General features: G+C 33.3%; 2 protein-coding genes across 8 annotated transcripts; both read right to left on the bottom strand.

Moving 5' to 3' along the window:
- Positions 1 to 1,492: 1,492 nt before the first annotated feature.
- LOC111507943 (uncharacterized) lies at positions 1,493 to 4,682 on the bottom strand. 5 transcript variants are annotated; one of them, XM_074180201.1, is made up of 4 exons: positions 4,353 to 4,682; positions 4,081 to 4,295; positions 3,565 to 4,021; positions 3,377 to 3,515 (listed from the first exon to the last, which is right to left on the bottom strand). In XM_074180201.1, exons 1-4 carry the CDS (start codon positions 4,389 to 4,391, stop codon positions 3,510 to 3,512), a joined length of 717 nt encoding a protein of 238 aa, XP_074036302.1. In that variant the 5' UTR covers positions 4,392 to 4,682; the 3' UTR covers positions 3,377 to 3,509. The 5 variants fall into 5 exon arrangements, with proteins under 5 accessions (XP_074036300.1, XP_023019099.2, XP_023019098.2 ...); XM_074180199.1 differs by having other exon boundaries at positions 1,493 to 4,021; positions 4,353 to 4,679; XM_023163331.2 differs by having other exon boundaries at positions 1,493 to 4,021; positions 4,081 to 4,285; positions 4,353 to 4,676.
- Positions 4,683 to 14,224: 9,542 nt separating this feature from the next.
- Positions 14,225 to 17,931, bottom strand: LOC111507942 (uncharacterized). Of its 3 annotated transcripts, none has more exons than XM_074180203.1 (4): positions 17,799 to 17,931; positions 17,403 to 17,480; positions 17,142 to 17,311; positions 14,225 to 17,082 (listed from the first exon to the last, which is right to left on the bottom strand). In XM_074180203.1, exons 2-4 carry the CDS (start codon positions 17,436 to 17,438, stop codon positions 15,735 to 15,737), a joined length of 1,554 nt encoding a protein of 517 aa, XP_074036304.1. In that variant the 5' UTR covers positions 17,439 to 17,480; positions 17,799 to 17,931; the 3' UTR covers positions 14,225 to 15,734. The 3 variants fall into 3 exon arrangements, with proteins under 3 accessions (XP_074036304.1, XP_023019095.2, XP_023019096.1); XM_023163328.2 differs by lacking the exon at positions 17,799 to 17,931 and having other exon boundaries at positions 16,513 to 16,676; positions 16,736 to 17,082; positions 17,403 to 17,741; XM_023163327.2 differs by lacking the exon at positions 17,799 to 17,931 and having other exon boundaries at positions 17,403 to 17,745.
- Positions 17,932 to 22,085: the final 4,154 nt, after the last annotated feature.

The raw sequence follows: 22,085 nt of genomic DNA, 5'->3' as shown, positions 1-22,085 counted from the left end.
AAAGAATAAGATAAGAACTAATTCATTATATCTTTCAGTATAATTCCAAAATTTTGAAAAATTATGAATTCAACAAAAAAAATATAACTTTTTTTGTATAATAGCAAAAATGCATCGAGCAAAACTTTTTTCATACTACATTGATAAATCCTGAGAATAAGTTCAATTTTGATACAGTAAAACTTTTTACTTCTTAAATTTGTTTTGACTTTCCATAGGCTGTTCTTCACAATAAAATAAATATCAGCAGATAGGACACTCAAGCATGTAAAAATAATGAAGTAGAAGGGCATGAGCCATATATTTAGATGTTCAAACATCTGATTCAACTTGCAAGTGTATCTTCATTCATATTGACGAGTGTGATCCTGTCTTTTTTTCATCATCCAGCATTAAAACATATTGGTACATTTTATCAAGTAGTACAGAAAAAATATATAGAAACTGATAAGTATGCAAAGACTGCCATGAAAAGTATATTGCTTGAAAATATTATTGTAGCCCTAGTCACAGAACACTAGGCACACATCTAATTCAGATATAAATAAATTAATTCAATCCCACATTGAATGATTCATGATCAAAGCAAAAATTGTTTCATCATTACAATTCCAACTTTATATCATTTTCAAAAATGTAGTTCAATAAATTCATATACTTTCTTCTGAAAAATAAATTTATTTTTGAAAAATTTTATAAGTAGAATATTTCCAATAAAATCATTTATGAAAATTGGGAAAAAATTAATCGGTCGTACAATTTTCCACGTTGATTCTACAATATATACTAGTAACACGGTACTGTAAGATTTTCACTGAACAATTCAGAAAACCACAACTTATGTTCCATTATATGACAGCTTCCTCAGGCATGTTCATACTAACTAAATTTAAGTTGAATTTAGTTAGTAATAATTTATGTTAGTATTCAGTTATATTTATAATGCTTTATATATCTTAAAAATTTGAATCATATGACCTTCTTCTTCCTACTTATTGACTAATAATTCAACCTATGTTTAGGTATAAACTATTTGAAAATGTTTAATCAATAAAAGAAAAATTTCACATACTCATTAAATTGGCATGTAATAAACTGATTTTCACATTAGAAAAGAAAAAAAATTCAATAGAGAGGAAGTATTCAATTCTATTTGGTCATTCAGTAAATTTTCAGAATTACTGAATCTATTAAATCTCAACCATTCCACATGATTTGAGTTTCAAATTTTTCTTTTCCAAAAGTAGCATGCCTTATTCGTGGTTGAACTCATTTCCCTCTGCCAAAAGATGGTTTAAAAATGTGGAAATTGGACTTTCCATTCAAGAAACTACTTCCATGTTCTTCAGTTCTTTGGGAAATTGTTCTTCCAGTTTGGCCAAGTACTTCTGATATATTCAACAATGAAGTTTTGTTTTCTTTGATTTTGATGAATTTGGTTCAAATTATTTTTTTGTAAGCCACGTCCAAGTCTTTCTTTTTCAAAAACAAACTATGTTATTGGTGGGTTCACTTCTAAAAATAATAATAATAAACATGATTTTGCAATTTTTCACAAACCATCTAATGAGGACCTTGTCAAATATAAATCCTTGACACATCACTATGAACCATAAGTAGCGGCATTCTGTTTTTTCGGTAATCAGCTGTCGCCCCCATACGAACGACAACTCTCAGAAGTTGAGAAACTTGTGCGAGCTAAGGATTAACGAGGTCTTACCTTTTAGCGTGTGATTCCTAACACAGTTGCAGAATCATTCCAGCTTCAACCAGATAAATTCTCTCGAGGAAAATATCTGGTCGAGGCGGGAATCTGATTCAGATACTATCGAATATTGTACTGAAAGTAATTTTCAGAGATCACCGAGTTTCATCATATGTGGTGGAATTTGCAGATACTTGATGAAAATCCATAAGGTATTCAGGTTACACTTTATTGTGAAACTTTCACTGGGCAGTTTACATAATAAGTGTTTTGCATTCTCATATGAAAACACTTGAGAAAGCTATTGTATAGCAAAACCATGCTGCAGTTTTGTGAACTATCCAGTGAAAATCAAGGTACACATTATTGACCCGTTTACCAGCTCTATCCCTCTTCAAGAAAAGATAGCAAACATCACAGGACATTGACATACTTTAGAGAACCCACCAATAACATCGGTCATTTTTAGAAAAAGGAATATTTGGGTGTGGTTTACAAAACAAATAATTTATTAAATACAATATAAACCAAACTTAAGTGTTGGATAGATCCAGAGTATATAAATTGACTTGCGGTTGTTACCGAAAACTCTACATTGCCCAAAGGGGAGATTCTTTTCCCAAAGAATACAGATGCATAGCAGTTTCATTAATGTGAAGGCCAATTCCACACTTGACAACCATCTTTTGGCAGAGGGGAGTGAGTTCAAGCACGATTATGTCATGTTACATTTGAAAGAGAATGCTTGAGAATTGATAGATTCAAGAATTATGAAAATTCAGTGAAGAACCAAATAGTAGAATTCAGTTAGTGTATATAGCCTGAGGAATCTAGTGTATAGTAAGGCATAGTTAACGATTTTGTAAACTGTTCAGTGACAATCTCACAATAAAGTTACTTGAATTAGTTATGGGTTTTCAACAAGTTTATATGATGGTAAATTTAGAACAAAAACATATTCGCAAAGTCTAATTATGATAAATTTTAGTCTCAAACATTAATATTTTCTTGAAAGTTTTCGAAATATCCAGATGGTTTATCACTGTATAGTATTGACAAGCAGTGGTGATTTTCAATCTTTCAACAATATGATCTCTTGTCTTATCTCTAGCCAATTCAAGTAATGAAGGCATTTTTGGTAAGTGTTCAACAATATGTGAAAACTCATCTTCATCCGAATTTCTGAATTCAAGATGTTTTATAGTGTTATAGAGCTCTACCAGAGGAGGATAAACCCAGTAGCTGAATGACCTAATTATATCTCCTCTAAGCAAACATAAATTTGTCGAAATATTATAAGAAGACGTAACATCATAGCATACCTTTTTCACACTACTTTTTATATCAAAAATTAACCTTGTAGTAATCATAAGAGGAGACCATTCACCAACATAGTCGATAAATAGTAATAATTTGATTAGTTCACAGTATTCATATTTTGAGTAAATCGTGTCAATAACTAAGATATCCATTTTGTAACCATGTTGAAGCATAATAAATGTAAATTTTGTTAGTTTATCTAGGACAGATTTACATTTTGAGTATTTATCGACTATCAAAGCCATATCACAACTCTTCATATTTTCTGCAATCACCGACAGTATCAAAGGGTCTGAATCTTCCATAATAACATCCATGTAATAACAAAAATGATTCTCATCCAGAATATTGGCCAACTCCACCAGAGTAACATATTTTGCTTCTTGGGAAGGCAGTTTATTCCATACAATTTTAAAATTTTCAGGATTTGGTGCCCTCAGGCAATTCGTGTAAGCTGATAAGTCAACTTTGGCTCCTCTCTTAATTATTTCTTCAACAAAAATATTATCGTGGGTCAGGGCCAGATCTAACGTACTTACCCCATCTTCAGTTAAAATATTAAATTCATTCACATATTCAAATAAAGCTTCTTGCAAAGCGTAACCTTCTTGGATGAGAGCTTTCATAAATGGGGTTAGGTTGAAGTTTCCCTGAATATTAGCATCTGCATTATAGAATAAAAGCATGCATACAGTTTCCAAATGACAGACATCTACAGCATCATGTAAGGGAGTATCACCGGTATAATCTGAACTATCCACTTTAGCCCCATTTGTAATCAATAATTGGGTGATGTTTGGAAACTGAACAGAAATATGAAGTGGTGTTACATCTTCATAAGTTGGTAGATTCACATCGGCTCCATTTTTAACAAGACACTGTGCCAACTCAAAACTGCCACTTTTCACGGCAAGAAACAGAGGTGTCTGTCCTTGAAAGTTCCTGGGATTTATGACTGTGTCTTCTTCAGCAAGGAGAAAGTTTATAATACTTAAACTGAAAATATATTAACATTAGGAACTGATGGAAATATATTTGGATTCCCTGATGCCTACTTTTTCTTTATCACAGCTACATGGAGTGGCGTATTTCCATGATTGTCATTGATGTTGACAGAGTGTCCAAATGCTATTAACTCCTTAATTTTCTCCAAATCTTCCATCACAACTGACCTTAAGACACCTGATACCAGAAATGGATCATTGTATTGAAATATCCGAGTTCCATAATAAATGTCGTTCTTGTAAAAAATAAAATACACTAAAGGTGACTAGGAAAAATGTTTCTCAAAAGATAAGATATATGAAAAACGGTTTTTTATACATACCTCAATAGGAAAAAGTTCTTCATCTTCATCTGAATCCATATTTTCTTAGACCTACGTTATACTACAGGCCTACCCCTCTATAATTTATAACAATTATATTTTTAAAGGTGATTCAATAGAGTTATAAGTTCTATAAAATAAATTGAAACTATCCCAAACATGGTATCATAGGTAGTGATAATCATGGATCATAGTGATTACGAATTTAAAATAATCGATAATTCGATTATCATAATTCAAGATATGTAATTAATAGACCATATTAGTTAGGTTAGGATTTTTTCGAGCACGAAATTCGAACTCAGGTCCATCACGGAAACCTGTCATTTAATTTTCCATGTAAATCTTATGGGACTAAAAATTCTTCGACTTTGTCGCCTTTTTTCAGATATTCAATCTTATTCCTTAGAACTGATTTTACATAAAAAAAGATGAAATGGAGTTTCTTTCACCTGTTTGATACAAAATAATTGAAAAATATGGATAATTTTCTATGAATTTGTCAATATAAAAATGCATTGCAAAATTCATGGAACGCATGTCTTAGATTGAAGAGTGGTATATTACTGGTGGGGCAACAAAGTTAGCGGGATATTTAAAATTCACGTGTTATTACCTACAATGTTGATCTTGAAAAATGTTATTTCGAAAATCTGAAAATGGTGTATTGTTTTGCTCCTGGATGTAACCATAGGTATCCAAGCAATTGCAACAAGTTTGCAATTCCAAGGAATGAAAAATAAACAAAAATATATAAAAATACTAATAACTCTCATGAAGTTGAGAATGAATTTTCCCCACTTAGATCTTGCCATTCGATTTAATTGCAGCCCAACAACTATTGCAAATATTTTTTTACTTGGGTTCTCCTTATACATAAAACACTTTACAGTTAGTTCATTACGAAACTCCCATCGAAGATGTAAAATCATATCAAGTCTCCCTAATTCTTTCTCATCATTTACCAAGTACAGGCTTATAATTGACTGTACAGAGGTAACAATTACAAATCCAAAGGATATAAACATGAAGAAACAAACTTACAGCAATTATAAGCATGCAAATACTTATAAAGTATTGGTGGGAGTTACCCCAAATGGCGTTATAGCATTTGTAAGTAACATGTTTCCTGGTTCAACGTCAGACAAGCAAGTATTTTTGATGAGTGAATTGAATAATCATTTAGAACCAGGATGTTTTAAAGCCTGGAGTGACCATTAATGTGCCTACATTTCTAATGAGTAATCAGTTCACTGAAAGTGAATCCATGAGGACATTAGAGATAGCAAGAGCCAGAAGTCATGTAGAGCGGACAAATGCAAACATTTTAGAATTTTTAATTTAATTCCTGGTTCAATGAAGAATTCTCTCCTCTGCAATATTTCAAGTTTTCTTTCTCTTGTCCTACACGATATAGTTTGAGTAATTCATATTTGTTACGTGTATTGAAATGAAAGGTGATTTAATTTGGGTTTTTCATATAACTATTTTTCAACTTTTTTTCTCTGAGTCAATATAAAGAGAATACAAACTTTCTATGCTTTGGCGTTGAAATAAATTGAGCTGAACAATTTCACTGCTATAATATCAACTTGTTACATACTTCTTTTGCATATGAATTAATTTAGGATTATTTCACAATATATCTGATATGAATTTTAATATAAAAATCAGCAAATCAATTAATTACATGTTTTCTCATTCATCTCAGAATACAAAACAAGCAGTAACTGCATCAAGTAAATGAAAAGCAAATGTGCTGTAGCTATATTGATATTTACAAATTGTCCTAGTTAATGTTTTTCTGTGATAATATGACTGTGTTGGCTGGAAGATTTATTGGTATTCACCAATAAAGTAGTTGCATTATTATAATTATTACGACTGTAATAAATATGACTGTAAAGAATGATATACGTTTAGTATAAAGAAACATCACATTTTCCAATATCAGTAAACAATGTCAAAATTCATTTACATATATTAAAATATAATATATACAATACAACATTAGCTTATATAAGTGAGATATTCATTCAAATAAAACTCTTTCAGTATATGAATATTTTTTCCCAACTCTTATCCTTTTAAATTTTCTTGATGGCAACATCAGCAGTGGTCCATAAAACTAGGTGACAATAGTCTCTTCCAGTAATGTGTAGCTGCCCCTGAATTTGATGATAATAATTATGATCTTTATTGGCAATATATTCACCATTTTCACTGAATAAAATGTCACTTTTCTTCCAATTTTCTGCCAAGGCGGAGTTCCTCAAGGTATATGGACACTTGACTTCAATTATTCCGTCTGAAAAAAACAGTCCATTTGGAGAGGCGCCCAAAAATCCACAAGTATGTAGCCATAGTCCTGTTCGCACGACCTTTGTTCCTGTTAGTTTTTCAAAAGCTTGAATTCCATTAATTTCATTCTGGCGTACCCATTGAATTTGTTTCACCCTTTCCAAGTCATGGCTTCCTGAAAATAAAATTCTGTAAGTTTACTAATCAATATATGGAAAAAATGCCAATTTTTTTTTTCGAAAATACTTTCATTGAAATAAATCATTTGATGTACAATATATACAATATATACATTAATAATAAATTTTACAAATAGTCTCTGTTGACATACATATCATGTATATCATTCAGAAACGCTTGATTCTGTGCCATTAGGCCTTAAAGTTATTAAACGCACCCCGTATACCTGGTTGCATAAAAACACTAAATGAATAAATAAAAAATAAACAAGTAAGGAAATGAAATGTGAACAATTTCATTATAAATATCACTGTCTACGTAGATTGTAAATTCAAAATATTAGTTGGTGTTGAAGTCAAATGATAAGAATTCGTCGATACTATAAAAAACGTTTTCCAGGCAGATATTCTTCATATAATTTGTAAACGAGGCTGTATTCCGGTATGGCTCTATGGTAATTTATTAAAAAAAATAGGACCATAATAATTTTTCGAAAAACGGCAGTGATTTGGTCTTGTGAATTCAATTTTAATGTGTTGTGATTATCTGGTGTTATGTGAATGAAAATCGTTTTGATTTAGATATAAATGAGGATGTTTTTTTTACATAATTTAGACACGAATAGACGTAAAGAGAAGGTAATGTAAACATTCGATTATTGAAAAATGTTGTTTTAACGTCTTCTTGATAACCCAGTTTGAAGATAACTCGCATAACTTTTCTTTGCCGTCCAAACACTCTTTTTGCATGAGGCGAGTGCCCCCAGAATACTAGGCCATGAGACATATGGGACAAAAAGTGAATGATAAGCAGTGATAATGGTTTCAATAGATGAAACGCAGATGCCCATTAAACTTCTAATAATACAAATGCTCGTTGTCAATGTTTTGCAAATAAAATCGACATGTTTTTCCCAAGAAAGCTTTGGATCCATTTGGAATCCAAGAAATTCAATCGATTCATTTTGGTCTATAGGCAGTTGTTTGTGTGTAAAAAAGTAATGTTGCGTTTTATTAGTATTCAATTTTAATACCTAGCATACTGGATTCCCTTATAAATACAACTAAGGAACTAAGAAAGGACGGCCGACTGGAAATCATCACATCTTAATTACACTAACCAATTCGTCATCAGGCCATATATAGATGTAGCTCCAGATCGTAAGCATTCGTATGAAAGCATTCATTGACATTGGATTTGTATCCGCTCCAACAGATAAAGTCCATGAGGAAGTGTAAGTAAACAAATATAAAATAGGTAGGTCAAACATTTTTATGTTGAACAATTTTATGGACGTAGTATTTACATACTTACTCAGGTTACACTACTTCCAACGATTCAATTATGTTTTTATCTGATCAATACCTTAGATTGCTGAGGAGAGTGGTGTGTTGACTGCTACCTAGGACCTTCCGAATAATTTTTTAAGTTTTTGGTACACAATCTACAACATTATCATCTTTTTGTTTCGATAAAACCGTTTAAAACATTTTTTTATTTATTTTCAAGTTTTTAGTTTCTAATTTTGTTACTCAATTCTTCTCATTCTGATAAGTTCATTAAATGCCTCACTATCACAAAGTAATATAAAATTCGCCATTTTATAGCTGCGGCTATCTTGATTTTGCATCTTTTTCAAAGTGACCTACTATTCTACTAGTCAAGCCCTGTCATTTGATACTCATATTGAAGATGATCACTTGGTGATCGAAACACGTGTCGAGGTGTTAAAATAACGATTTGGTGTTGGAATGTCAGTATTTAATGTGAAAATCAACTGAATTGGGTAGTTAGCAGTCGCTGACAGCCAGCGGTCGGGTCAAGTCGGCATGTACACCAAAATCAAATTCAATTAAAAATCTGGCTGGTTTGTCAGCGAATGCTACTCAGTTCTGTTGGTAATTAAATTGAATACTGACATCGTACTGCAATCGCCCTCTGGTGGTCAGTTAAGTACTAAAAAATTTACATGACAGGAAAATGCCACTTCTCAATACAGTTAGGGTTAATGAATAAAAAAACTTATATTTCAGTCAATTACGAGATTTTTACATGAAAAGTATACAAAACTGGAATTCATTATATTGGCAACCATTGGTTCATAGTCATGTAAAAAAGGAATAAGACCTAATGATAGTTCGAACTGGTTGTTGGTTCTGGGGTGATCGGAAATCCTGGAGTCAATTCTTTCTTGTTGGCAATCCTGCCGAGTTGGCAGCACTAATTGACCTTGCCACAGACACCTTGCTTCTAATGGGCTGGCTTCAAGCTTCAACGCCTGCTAACAGAGTTTTCCTATTACCTGGATTTTTACCACCGATTCCTAGAATTTAGTTTTCGAAATCTTCGCCTGGAAATTTACCTCTGGTTCATATTTTGAACGAGTCTGCCTTCAAAAAAAAGAAAGTAGCTGTTCAGTTAGGCTTTAAGAGGATCCTCTGGTTCGGATTTTTACGGTCTCGTGATTTTATCACGCTAGTTGCTCTCACGGTATTGCTAATAACAAAGTTTTCGTTGAAAAATGGAAAAATGTAGATAAAACTTCAAGATCCTGTGCCATTACTTTCAATGAAACATTTCTTTCGAACTGCGATGAAATTGCCTGTCATGAAATTAATATCTGTGTGTCCTTATTCAAATTATTTTTTATATTGATATATTCAGCTTAGAATATTTAAGAAAATAATCAAATTGAATGATTTGATACCATTAACACAAAGAAATTATTATCAAAGAGAAATCTCACAAAACTCGGGAAATTTTGCAAGCTTGTGGAAAGTTGTAAATTAAATTACTGAAACAAAATCAAATGAGCATGCAATTTTTTTTCTTGGTGTCATTGGCATCGACTACATTGGTCTGGGTACGCAATGTTAATAACTTCCCGAGCCACCTAGGGAGCATCATGGCTATTTCCAGTCCGTCAGCCAAGTAACGTTGCAGAACTATTCCAACTTCAACTAGATAAAGATAAATTACCTCGAGAAAAATATCTGGTGGAGGTTGGGATCGAACTCACTACCTACGACGGGCGCACTATACCACTGCGCCAATTCACCTCATGCAATTACTGAAATACCCAATATCAACTGTTACAAATCAATTTTTGAACCTTGCAAACCTTTTTTTTTACTTTTCGAAATCGAATGCTGAGTTTCCTGAACAAATTTGAAATTCCCTCGAAGAAGCAACATTGAAAATAAATCAGCTGAAGATGCTATTGCAAATGTCATCGCTAACGTAAATAATGAGTTAATGAAAACATTTCTGTGATGGATATTTACGTTGACCTCTGTGAAGCTTTCGACAATGTGTCACGATAAGTTAATGGATATATTGAAGAGCATTGGTTTTAGAAGAACCACATCCAAATTTTTCAATGGTATCAACTCAGATAAATAGTTATTTTTGGTGTTCGACATTTATTTAAATGGGATATTTACAATCAGCACGTCTCCAACCACTCCACAAACTTATCGCCGTGATCCAAGGCTTCATGTCGACTGAGATGATTTTCATACTCCATTAGATTTTTTTCAGCGTTGGTAACATCCAAATCTTCTTTCAGATGATCAGCTGCAGAACACGGCGGAAAGCTGTTTTGCATCTGATTTTTATTACAGTGACAATACACTCTTAAATTTTTTTAACCACCGTCGGGATTGCAGGAAAAAAATTATCAATTTTCTCGTGCTACAAAAACTAGCAAAACTAAAGCTCTGCCACGAACACCAACGCGTCGGGACGATAGAAAAAAATATGTTTTCTTCTACTATAAAAAACTCAACAACGACGAGGCGGGCGTCCAAAACGATTCAATGAGTATTCTGATTATTATTTCCCATTGTCTTTCCTTCACTAATTTTTGTTTCGTGGCGCCCTCATTATTGAAGTTTTTATAGTACAAGCAGCACAAAGATTTAACAGGGTTTATAAAGACACTTAGAAGATGTAGGTGTTTGATTTTCATCAATAGTGTAGATTTCGTGTATTCTCAATTTAGTTGTTCTGGGAAGACCATTAGAGTTGACACGCTTTTTAACATGAGCTTCTACCGATTGATATCCAAGATCTTCTATAAATGATCTTCTTGTAATCGGAGGTTTATCTTTATTATTATTATTTTGGTGTATTATATAGGAGTTAGTAGAAGCTATGTTCAAGGCACCATACAAAATTACTATAGGCCAACGCCGTGTATTTCTTGCACAATCGTAAGCTGCACATAATTTGTCAACGGTGTCCACTCCACCTTTTGTACGATTGTAGTCAATTATAATTTGTGGCCTATTTGTTTCACTATCAAGCGAATCATCTTCCCTGTGCCAGTTCGAGAGGAGAATTACATCTTTATTTTTTTTTCGGAATGTACGACAGTAGGGTACACTTTTCTTGATATCCGAATATAGTTGTTCCTCCAGGTCTCTTCATTTTCATTTCGTTAGGAATTTGTGGTTTGTTTTTTCTCAGTGTACCTGTAACTGTCAGCCCATAATCATTCAATAGTTTATAAACTAAGGCAGGAGAACTAAAAAAATTGTCCATAGTAACATTACGGTGTGAGCCCCATATGGGTTGGCATAACCTTGGCACTAGTGAAATATTGGATGTATCTAAACTATATGGACCCACTGATTGTGTACCACAATAGATCTCCATTTTAGCAGTGTAAAACATTTTTGCGTCTACTAAAGAATAAACTTTCAACCCATGACATGGGTTGACATGGAATATAGACTCTGAATCCACAGCGACCTCTAAATGACCACAACATTTCATCCACAGTTACATACTTCGACAGCGAGAAATATTTGGGCAACTTTTCATTTAGTTCATCAAAAAATTCTCTTACTGCTGCTAGTGTATCTAATTTTACCTTCTCTGTTCTTGTAGTAACATCGTCCATTCGGATATTTTGCAGCAAAAACTTGAACCTTTCAAGGGACATTGTCAATCCGAAAATCTCTATTCCCATGCCATTGGATCTGAACAGATCGCGTATATTTTGGCGACTACTTTTTGATTTTCCAGAAATATAAAGCAGCCCAAGTAGGGCTTTCAGTTCATCAATATCAGTGAGTCTGGCTGTTCTATATTCCTTAGAATATTGTTTCCTTTCTATTTGTCTGTTAGTGTGGACGACAATTCTTTCTAACATGGTGTCAGTGATAAATAAACTCCATATTTCAATTGCATTTTTTTTCTCTTTTGCTAAACCTTTTACTCCTGGTAACCTTGTTATAATATTATCTGACCGTGTTCTTACATCTGGATATCTGGTAAAATGTTTTCTCCATCTGGTGCCATCTTTGGAAATGAAACAAGGGATACGAACAGACCTGTTGGTTTCAGGTTCTGCAGCATCTTCTTCAATATCATCGTCGGACATTTCTTGCTCGGTATCCGAGTTTTCCTCCTAAACCAATAACTCATCCTCTTCTAGGCTACCGTCCCTGTCTTCAGATAATTCTATATCGCTATCTACCTCTTCAAAGAGCTGTTGAAATCTTCTGACTTCTTCCTCGTAACACCATGAAGACATTTTTATCTGAAACCATTAACCAACTATTAAAAAAATATAACATTTCCAAGAAAAAAAATTTTATCTTACCACTTTACTAAATCAAAACAGTTACGGGACGACTAACATCGTTCTTCGAGACGAATCACGTAAAATCTCAAATGAGGAAAACAGTCACAACATCCACCTATGACGCTTCAGCAGACACTGATCAGTTAGGAAGGTACTGAGAAGGGCAAAATTGTAACGCTGGCAATCGGGCCGTATTCGGAATAATTCGTAATCGTCGGTCTCAGAGAGGTACTGTTAGTCCCGGAAGGTTAACATATTTCGAAACATAAAAGGTGTTAGAATTTCTACTAAGAATTATAAAACAATTCCATCCCTATATTCTAGAATCAAAACCGCTGAGCGATGCTTTTTTCTTCGAAATTCGGCAATTTTGGAACGGACTTTGCTGCCACACACTTCGTGCTAAAAATTGCAAGGCATGAGCCAACCGTTATGCTGACACAATCAGTATCTTTCCTAAATAGTGGCTGGGTAGGCCAGGACGAGCATCGTCATTCAAATCTTCTCGACCTTCTGTGAAAAGAAAAGCTTGTAAACATTTTTCAGACTCGGAGTACAATCACCGAATGCCACTGTCAATATTTCAAGAATTTTTGAGCACATAGATCCATTTTTTACATAAAATTTGATGCAAATAATTACCGAACACGCAAAACACTTCCAACTTTTATGCGTATCACCAACAAACTAAACATGCTAACTAAACAGTGAACAAATGTTCGAATCGAGCCTAGCAACATAAAAAATCAAAAAATATGCCAATTGAATATACCTAGCCCGCAAAATTCGAAAATTCTTTGAACTGACCTATATATTTCAATCTAAAAAAAAAGGCATCACAAGTTTTTTTTTATAGAGAACTTCATTAAAAAAAGAATAAGGTAAGAACTCATTCATTGTATCTTTCAGTATAATTCTAAAATTTTGAGAAATTGTGAATTCAACAAAAAGAGCATAACTTTTTACGCATATAGCAAAAATGCAATGAGCAAAACTTTTATCATACTACATTGATAAGTCCAGAGAAAAAGTTCAATTTTGTTACAGTAAAATTTTTAATAAATTGATGAATGTAGCCATTACTACGTGGTAGGAGATCATAATGAAAAGAGAAATCAAAATTTTTATGTTTTTTACCTCTTTTATTTGTAACTAACATTACTGCAGTTTCGTCCTATATGGACATTCTCAAACTTATACAATAAAGTATAAGTTTGAGAATGTCCATATAGGACAAAACAGCAATAACGTTAGTTACACATAAAACTGGTAAATAATTTACATTTCTCTTTTCAGTAAAATTTTTACTTCTTGAATTTATTTTGATTCTCTATAGGCTGTTCTTCAGAATAGTATCAATATCAGCAGATAGGACACACAAGCATTTAAGAATAATGAAGTAGAAGGGCATGAGCAGTTTTAAAAGTTCACATATTTGAATGTTCAAATATCTGAGTCAATTTGCAAGTGTATCTTCTTTCATATTGACAAGTGTGATCCTGTCTTTTTTTCATCATTCGGCATAAAACATACTGTTACATTTTATCAAGTGATACAGAAAAAAAATATAGAAAATGATAAGTACGTGAAGACTGCCACGAAAAGTATATTGCTTTAAAACATTATTGTAGCCCCATTCAAAGAACACCAGGCACATATCAAATTCAGATATGAATAAATTATTCAATCCCACATTGAATGATTCATGTTCATTTTTAAGACAAAGCCAAAATTGTATCAACGTTACAATTCCAACTGCATATAATTTTCAAAAATGTAGTTCAATAAATTCACATACTTTCTTTTGAAAATTAATTTATTTTTGAAAAATTTTATAAGTAGAATATTTCCAATGAATTCATTTATGAAAATTGGGAAAAAATTAATCGATCATACAATTTTCCAGATTGACTCTACAATATATACAAGTAACACGTTACTGTAGGATTTTCACTAAACAATTCAGAAAACCACAACTTATGTTCCATTATATGATAGCTTCCTCAGGCATGTTCATACTCACTAAATTTGAGTAGAATTTAGTTAGTAATTTATGTTAGTATTCAGTTATATTTATAGTGCTTTATAAAATATCAAAATTTGAATCATATGACCCTCTTCTTCCTACTCAATGATTAATGCTTTAACCTGTGTTTTGGTATAAACTGATTGGAAATTTTTTATCATTAGAAGAGAAATTTTACAAACTCATTAAATTGGCATGTAATGAATTAATTAACAATTTCCACATTAGAAAAAAGATTTAATAGAGAGGAAGTATTCACTTTCATTTGGTTATTCAGTAAACTTTTAGAATTCCTGGATCTATTAAATCCCAAGCACTCCAAATGATTGACTTTCAAACATTTCTTTTCCAAATGTAACATGCCATCGTGATTGAACTCATTTTCCTGTACCAAAAGATGGTTAACACATGTGGAATTGGACTTTCCATTCAAGAAACTACTTCTATGCTCTTCAATTCTTTGGGAAATTGTTCTCCCAGTTTAGCCAATATAAAGTTCTGGGCAGGAACCACATGTCATGTCATATACTTCTAATCTATTCAACACTGAAGTTTTGCTTTTATTGATTTTGATGAATTTGGTTTAATTTTTTTAAACGAACTGTTATTGGTGGGTTCACTACTGAAAATAATAATGAACATGGTTTGCAATTTTTCACAAACCATCTTATGAGGACATTGTCATACAAAAATCCTTGGCACTTCCCTATCAGCAACAGGTAGCAGCATTCAATATTGTGCTTCACATCACAGGACATTGACATACTTTGGTGAGCCCACCAATTACATCACTCTTTTTTGAAAAAGGAATATTTGGACGTGGTTTACAGAACGAATAATTTATTAAAAACAATATAGACAAAACTTAAGTGTCGGATAGATCCAGAGTATGAGTTAACTTGTGGTTGTTGCCAAAAATTCTACATTGCCCAAAGGTAAGATTATTTTCCCAAGGAATAAGGGTGCATAGAAGTTTCTTGAATGTGAAGGCCAGTTCCACACTTGCAAACCATCTTTTGGTAAAGGGAAGTGAGTTCAACCACGACTATGACATGTTACATTTGAAAGAGAATGCTTGGGAATTGTTAGATTCAAGAATTATGAAAATTCACCGCAGGACCAAATAATTGAATTCAGTTAGTGTATACATGCCTGAGGAAGCTACAGTATGGTAAGGCATAGTTTGTGATTTTGTGAACTGTTCAGAGAAAATTGAATTAGTTATGGGTTTTCATCAAATTTATATGACGGTAGATTCGGAGCAAAAACATATTTGCAAAGTCTAATTATTATAAATTTTAGTCTCAAACATTAATATTTTCTTGAAAATTGTTGAAATATCTAGGTGGTTTATCACTGTATAGTATTGACAAGCAGTGGTGATTTTCAATCTTTCAACAATATGATCTCTTGTCTTATCTCTAGCCAATTCAAGTAATGAAGGCATTTTTGGTAAGTGCTCAATAATATGTGAAAACTTATCTTCATCATCTGAATTTCTGAATTCAACATGTTTTAAAGTGTAATACAGCTCTACCAGAGGAGGATAAACCCAGTAGCTGAATGACTTAATTATATCTTCTCTAAGGAAACATAAATTAGTCAAAGCAAGAGTAGATTTAACATCACAGCATACCTTTTTCACACTACTTTTTATATCAAAAATTAACCTTGAAGTAATTATAGGAGGACACCATTCATTAACATAGTCGATAAATAGTAATAATTTGATCAGTTCACAGTATTCATATTTAAAGAAAATTGTGTCAATAACTGAGCTATCCATTTTGTAACCATGTTGAAGCAAAATGAATATAAATTTCATTAGTTTATCTAGGGCAGATTTACATTTTGAGTATTTACCGACTATCAAAGCCATTTCACAATCGTTAATTTTTTTTGCAATCACCACCAGTGTCAAAGGGTCTGAATCTTCCATAATAACATCCATGTAATAACAAAAATGATTTTCATCCAGCAAATGGACCAACTCCATCAGATTAACATGTTTTGCTTTTTGAGGAGGCAGTTTATTCCATACGATTTTAAAATTATCAGGATTTGGTTGCCACAAGGAATACTTGTAGGCTGATAAGTTGACTCTGGCTCCTCGCTTAATTATTTCTTCAACAAAAATACTTTTGTGGGTCAGGGCCAGATCTAAAGTATGTTCTTCATCTTCAGTTGATATATTAAAATCATTCACATATTCAAGTAAAACTTCCTGCAAAGCATAATCTTCTTGGAGGAGAGCTATCATAAATGGGGTTAAGTTGAAGTTACCCTGAATATTAGCATCTGCATTATAGAATAAAAGCATGCATACAGTTTCCAAATGACAGATATCTACAGCTCTATGTAAGGGAGTATCACCAGTATAATCTGAAGGATCCACTTCAGCCCCATTTGTAATTAGTAATTGGGCGATGTTTGGAAATTGAACAGAAACATGAAGTGGTGTTACATCTTGATAAGTTGGTATATTCACATCGGCTCCATTTTTAACAAGACACTGTGCCAACTCAAAACTGCCAATTTCCACGGCAATAAACAGAGGTGTCTCTCCATGAAAGTTCCTGATATTTATGACTATGTCTTCTTCAGCAAGGAGAAAATTTATAATACTTAAACTGAAAATATAATAACATTAGGAACTGAAGAAAATATATTTGGATTCCCTGATGCCTACTTTTTCTTCATCACAGCTATATGGAGTGGCGTATTTCCATGATTGTCATTGATGTTGACAGAGTGTCCAAATGCTAATAAATCCTTAATTTTATCCAAGTCTTCCATCACAACCGACCTTAAGACACCTGATACTAGATATGGATCATTGTATTGAAATATCTGACCGTTCTGTTAAAAAATAAAGAATAAAATACAATAAAGGTGACTATGAATAAAGTTTCTGGAAACATCAGATATATAAACTGTTTTTTATACATACCTCAATGGGAAAAACTTCATCTTCATCTGAATCCATGTTTTCTTAGAGCTACGTTATAATACAGGCCTACCTACCCCTCTATAAAATATAACAATTAAATTTTTTAAAGGTGATTCAATAGAGTGGTAAGTTATATAAAATAAATTCAAATAACATTTCTCAAACATGGTATCATAGGTAGTGATGGACTAATTCGAATTTCGAATTAAAAATAATCGATAATTCGATTGTCATAATAGAGATATCGAATCGATTATCATGATAATTCGAATTATTCATCTTCTTTTAATTTAGTTATATGGTCGATGCTCATTGCATCATGCAGACGCATTTGACCATAGTTTGAATTAATTTGACATCATTTAATTTAATTTGTATTGCAGAATTCAAACATACACATTGAGCTTTTCTCGATTGTTTGTACCAGAAACACAACTGTTATATACTGCCATTTGTTGGCACTTCGCGATGTCATTTGATCGAGCAAGACAGCGAATAACTCTCTTGGCAGGAATGACCTAATTTGGTCATTGGTTCAACACGGGTTGAACGATAGCAAGTGAAAACCGAGCGTTCAGCCAGAGGCTTGAACCATCAACTCACACACATCGGCCGATATACTGAGTGAACATAGTACCCACGTCGAACCGCCCGACTACTCTATAATATTAACTGAATACATCTAATACCAAAGCCAATTGAGGATGGTTGGCACAAATTCAAAATGAATTCTCAATATATAGAAATGAAATAAAAAATTGTTCTTGGTTTACAGTAAAAATCACAGTTTAATCAAACAAAACAAAACACAAACGTAACTATGTCAAGTACATTACAGAATTGTAACAAAGTCCCAAATGTTACATCAATGTGCAAACAAACCCTAAGAGTCAAGTTATCACTTCATGGCCTGCTTGACTTGATATTGGCCATCCTGCTTGCCGCAATTTTATCTCCTGGAAAGAGGGCTTGTTGATAGAGCCTTCTCAAGCGATTTCTCTCTCGTATCAAGGCTTTGATACGAGGAGGAAACTCATTGTAGCTCTTCAGCGGACACTCCTCCCTGGAGGTGGCCGCTCGAAACGCATCATCCACAGAAAGCTCGAAACACTCAACATCCGCGTCGAGTTCGTCGGGAGAGCGAAGTGTCTCAGGAGGGGCGCGCATCTCTCCGAGCTGGGTTGTGAAAATATCCCAGTTCGCCTTATATCTCATGCGGTAATCAGGAGAAGGAAGATCATCGCCCAATACCAGGATTACTGGATTATGATCGGAGTCCAGTTCCGACAGAACGTAGATTTCGCTAGTCAGAGAGACGTTTCTGAGAAGCGCGATGTCTAGTACACCAGGCCTAGTCTGCCCGGATAGTACGTAGGCTCATCTGGTCCCAGCACAAGATATTCGTGCCTGTCAACATGCGCATGGAGAGCTTAGCCGTTTCGATTTGTGGCTCTGCTCCATGGTCTGCGCTTGGCATTAAAGTCGGCAGCAGCAATGGGGAATGTTCCTCAATTTGGGTTATTACAGCAAATGCAAGTTTGAACAAAATAAAGTTGAGTTTAATTCATGAGTTTTTCAAATTCACTTTGAAAAGTATTCAAATTGATCAAGTTGAAATAATTTATACGTACCTAGATATTCTACTTTAAAAAGGAAAACTATCTTTATAAATCAACAATTAAGATAAAATATAAATTATACTTCAATACCACCTCCACAAGCCACATAAACAACAGTTGTTTTGTTATTTATTTATATAGAGGAAGATAGGTTAGGTGCATAAAATGTCATATGCCACAGAATGTCTCGGAACTCGGAACATAAGTAAACAGAACAGCACACCTCTGAAATATGTTCTTTCATTGTCCTTTATTAGCTATAACCGATGTTGCCAAACGGTGAAATAAAAACGAATCCCTTTAAATGTTGAATGCATTATTTCATTACTCTTTTTTAAGTATTTAAATAATTTTTTAAAGAAAAAGGTTGAAATAATAAGTTTAAAATGCGTTGTTTTAGAGCTCTTTTATGAAAACCCGTTGATTAACGGGTGTGAAGTTATCCACAAAGTACACTGAGAAAAAATATCGCATTATTATTTTTTCATTTACCGACTCTGCACACCTACTATTTTTCAATATGATACGCTTATTGACTGAATTAGTAAAAAAACAGAGCCGTCCTAGTTTATTGAACTGTCTGAAGGGGTGAAAATATTTTTAAAAATCGTAACATGAAAACTCGACTTTGTACACCTACAAAATTGAGATATGTTATTCCTGATGATCTATTCGACAGAAAAAAACTTCATGTCATTGTTTTCCAGGCTGCAGGATATTAGTGTGAATCATCCTGTGAGTTGAGAATTAATAGTTTTAGTTTTTATATACTGATGGTGTTTTTTATGAACAGATAGCTCGAAGAGCAACGTATTGTTTTATGTATGGTAGTTGGAAAATATACGTAAAAGTGAAACCATTGTGTATTATTTGTAGTAATGAAATCACCCTCAAATTAGGGAAGAATACATCACAAGTTGCGACGAGTTAATTTCAAGTGTCAAGTAGTTGATGTTTCCACATTGCTGAGATTTTGTAGAAATCAAAATGGCAGTAAAACAATTAGCCGGTCATATTCAGGAATTCGATTCTATGTGTTCCGACTGGTCGGTGTATAAAAAACGTCTGGGAAATTATTTCACGGCAAACAGCATTGACGGTGAAAGTAGGAAACGAGCAATACTGTTGAGTTTATTGAATGAACCTGCGTATACATTAGTGAGTAATATGTGTATACCAAATGAACCGGAAACAGTTGAATATGGGGATATAATTTCCTCAATGGATGAACATTTCAAACCAATAAAATTAGTGTTTTTCAACCGAGAAAAATTTTTTAAATCAAGAAAAATGGCCAATGAAAGTCTGAAAGACTGGGCAGCACGGTTACGCAGTTTGGTGGCCGTTTGTCAGTTTGATGGTTCTTCCGAGATTGAAAAAGCATTAGTCAATCAATTCATTATCGGTTATGACAAGGGAGCAGTTAAAGACCGACTTAATGCATCCTCCAAATCGGCCAACCGCTCCTTTTTTTCAGCCGAAGTTAAGCAAGAACCAAGGATTCATTTCGCCGGCACGAATTCACTTAAATCCAGAGTAGGTAACCAGCCATATCCGTCAAATTCTGCGGCATCAAGGTCTCGAAGCAGCTGTTCCAGAAGAAACAATGGTGGAGGAAAAAACCAAACCCAATGTTCAGTTTGCGGAAGAAAAAACCACACGGTAGATATATGTTCATATCGTGACTGTTTTTGCCATTTTTTGCAATAAAAAGGGTCATTTGGCACCAATGTGCCCAAATAAAAATTCAGGTAGTAAAAATAGGAATTTTCATAAAAACAATTTTCTAGATTCTGAGGAATATTCATTATTTACCTTGAATAACGAAACCAAATCGGTTTCAATAAATTTATCTGTGGATAAAAAAATGTACACTTTTACTTTGGATACGGGAGCTAGTTTTTCTGTAATGTCGGAATCATTTTATAAATTAAATTTTAATAAGATATTGCAGACAACAAACAAAATTTTTAGTTTATATATATAATGACGATAAGATTAAACCTTTGGGAAATTAATTAATTGTGAAATTGAATATAAGGGAAAACTGGGCAACTTGAATTTTTATGTTATTGAATAATGACGGACCTCCTTTACTGGGACGTGATTTTATCAATTCGTTCGATCTAACAATTTTTAATATGGAGAATCCATCAAAATTACCTTTAGATTTGAGTTATTTGGGTGATAAATACAAGGACTTGTTTGCTCCAGGCATAGGTAAATTTAACAAAAGGACAATATCAACTAGACTGAAATCAGGTATGGATTTGAGTTCGAAATTTTTTAAAGCACGGTCTTTACCATTTTCGATGAAAGAGAAGGAGTTAGATCGACTTGAAAATTTACAAGTTATAGAGCCAGTTGATTTCTCTGAATAGAGTACACCTAATGTGCCCGTACTAAAAAGGGACGGTTCAGTACGCATTTGCGGGGACTTCAAAGTTACGATAAATCCTTTCATAGAAATTGACCCTTATCCATTACCAAAAATTGAAAATTTGTTCAGTAAACTAGCTGGTGGTCTCCACTTTACTAAACTAGACATGTCCAATGCTTATCAGCAGATTTGTTTAGATGAGACTTCGAAAAACTATGTTACAATTTCGACACACAAAGGCTTGTATCGATATAATCGTGACCCATTTGGTATTTCAAGTATACCATCCAAATTCCAAAAAAATTTAGATTCTCTATTAGTAGATTTGGATTGAGTGGTCTGTTTTTTGGACAACATTCTTATCACGGGAAAAACCAGAGAAGAACATCTTTTTCGTTTAAAAACAGTGCTTTCACGTTTACAAAAGGCGGGACTTAATTATCTTTCAACAAATGTAGTTTTTTTGAATCCAAAAATCGTATCTTGGACATGACATTAGTAAAGAAGGTTTCCATGCTTCTGATTCTGAAATTTCCGCTATTATTAATGCACCAATTCCATTCGATGTAACTTCATTACAATCTATTTTAGGTTTAGTGAACTACTATGGCAAATTTATAAAAAATCTTTCCATTTTGTTACAACCTCTTTACAATTTGCTGAAGAAAAATACGGTATGGAAAT

This window comes from Leptinotarsa decemlineata, unplaced genomic scaffold, assembly GCF_025532065.1.
Source record: "Leptinotarsa decemlineata unplaced genomic scaffold, Ldec_3_MD MMD2_tig00026294_RagTag_RagTag, whole genome shotgun sequence".
NCBI classification, from domain to species: domain Eukaryota; kingdom Metazoa; phylum Arthropoda; class Insecta; order Coleoptera; family Chrysomelidae; genus Leptinotarsa; species Leptinotarsa decemlineata.
This window is presented reverse-complemented; position numbering and strand designations above follow the sequence as displayed.

What these genes read in the sequence shown, in the direction of transcription:
- LOC111507943 (XM_074180199.1), bottom strand. Translation starts at nt 4,391, where the DNA reads ATGGATTCAGATGAAGATGAAGAACTTTTTCCTATTGAG. An exon ending in AAGAACTTTTTCCTATTGAG is followed by an intron (nt 4,296 to 4,352) that starts GTATGTATAAAA and finishes CATTTTTCCTAG; the next exon opens with TCACCTTTAGTGTATTTTAT. An exon ending in GTAGCTGTGATAAAGAAAAA is followed by an intron (nt 4,022 to 4,080) that starts GTAGGCATCAGG and finishes ATATATTTTCAG; the next exon opens with TTTAAGTATTATAAACTTTC.
- LOC111507942 (XM_074180203.1), bottom strand. Translation starts at nt 17,438, where the DNA reads ATGGATTCAGATGAAGATGAAGTTTTTCCCATTGAG. An exon ending in ATGAAGTTTTTCCCATTGAG is followed by an intron (nt 17,312 to 17,402) that starts GTATGTATAAAA and finishes ATTTTTTAACAG; the next exon opens with AACGGTCAGATATTTCAATA. An exon ending in ATAGCTGTGATGAAGAAAAA is followed by an intron (nt 17,083 to 17,141) that starts GTAGGCATCAGG and finishes TTATATTTTCAG; the next exon opens with TTTAAGTATTATAAATTTTC.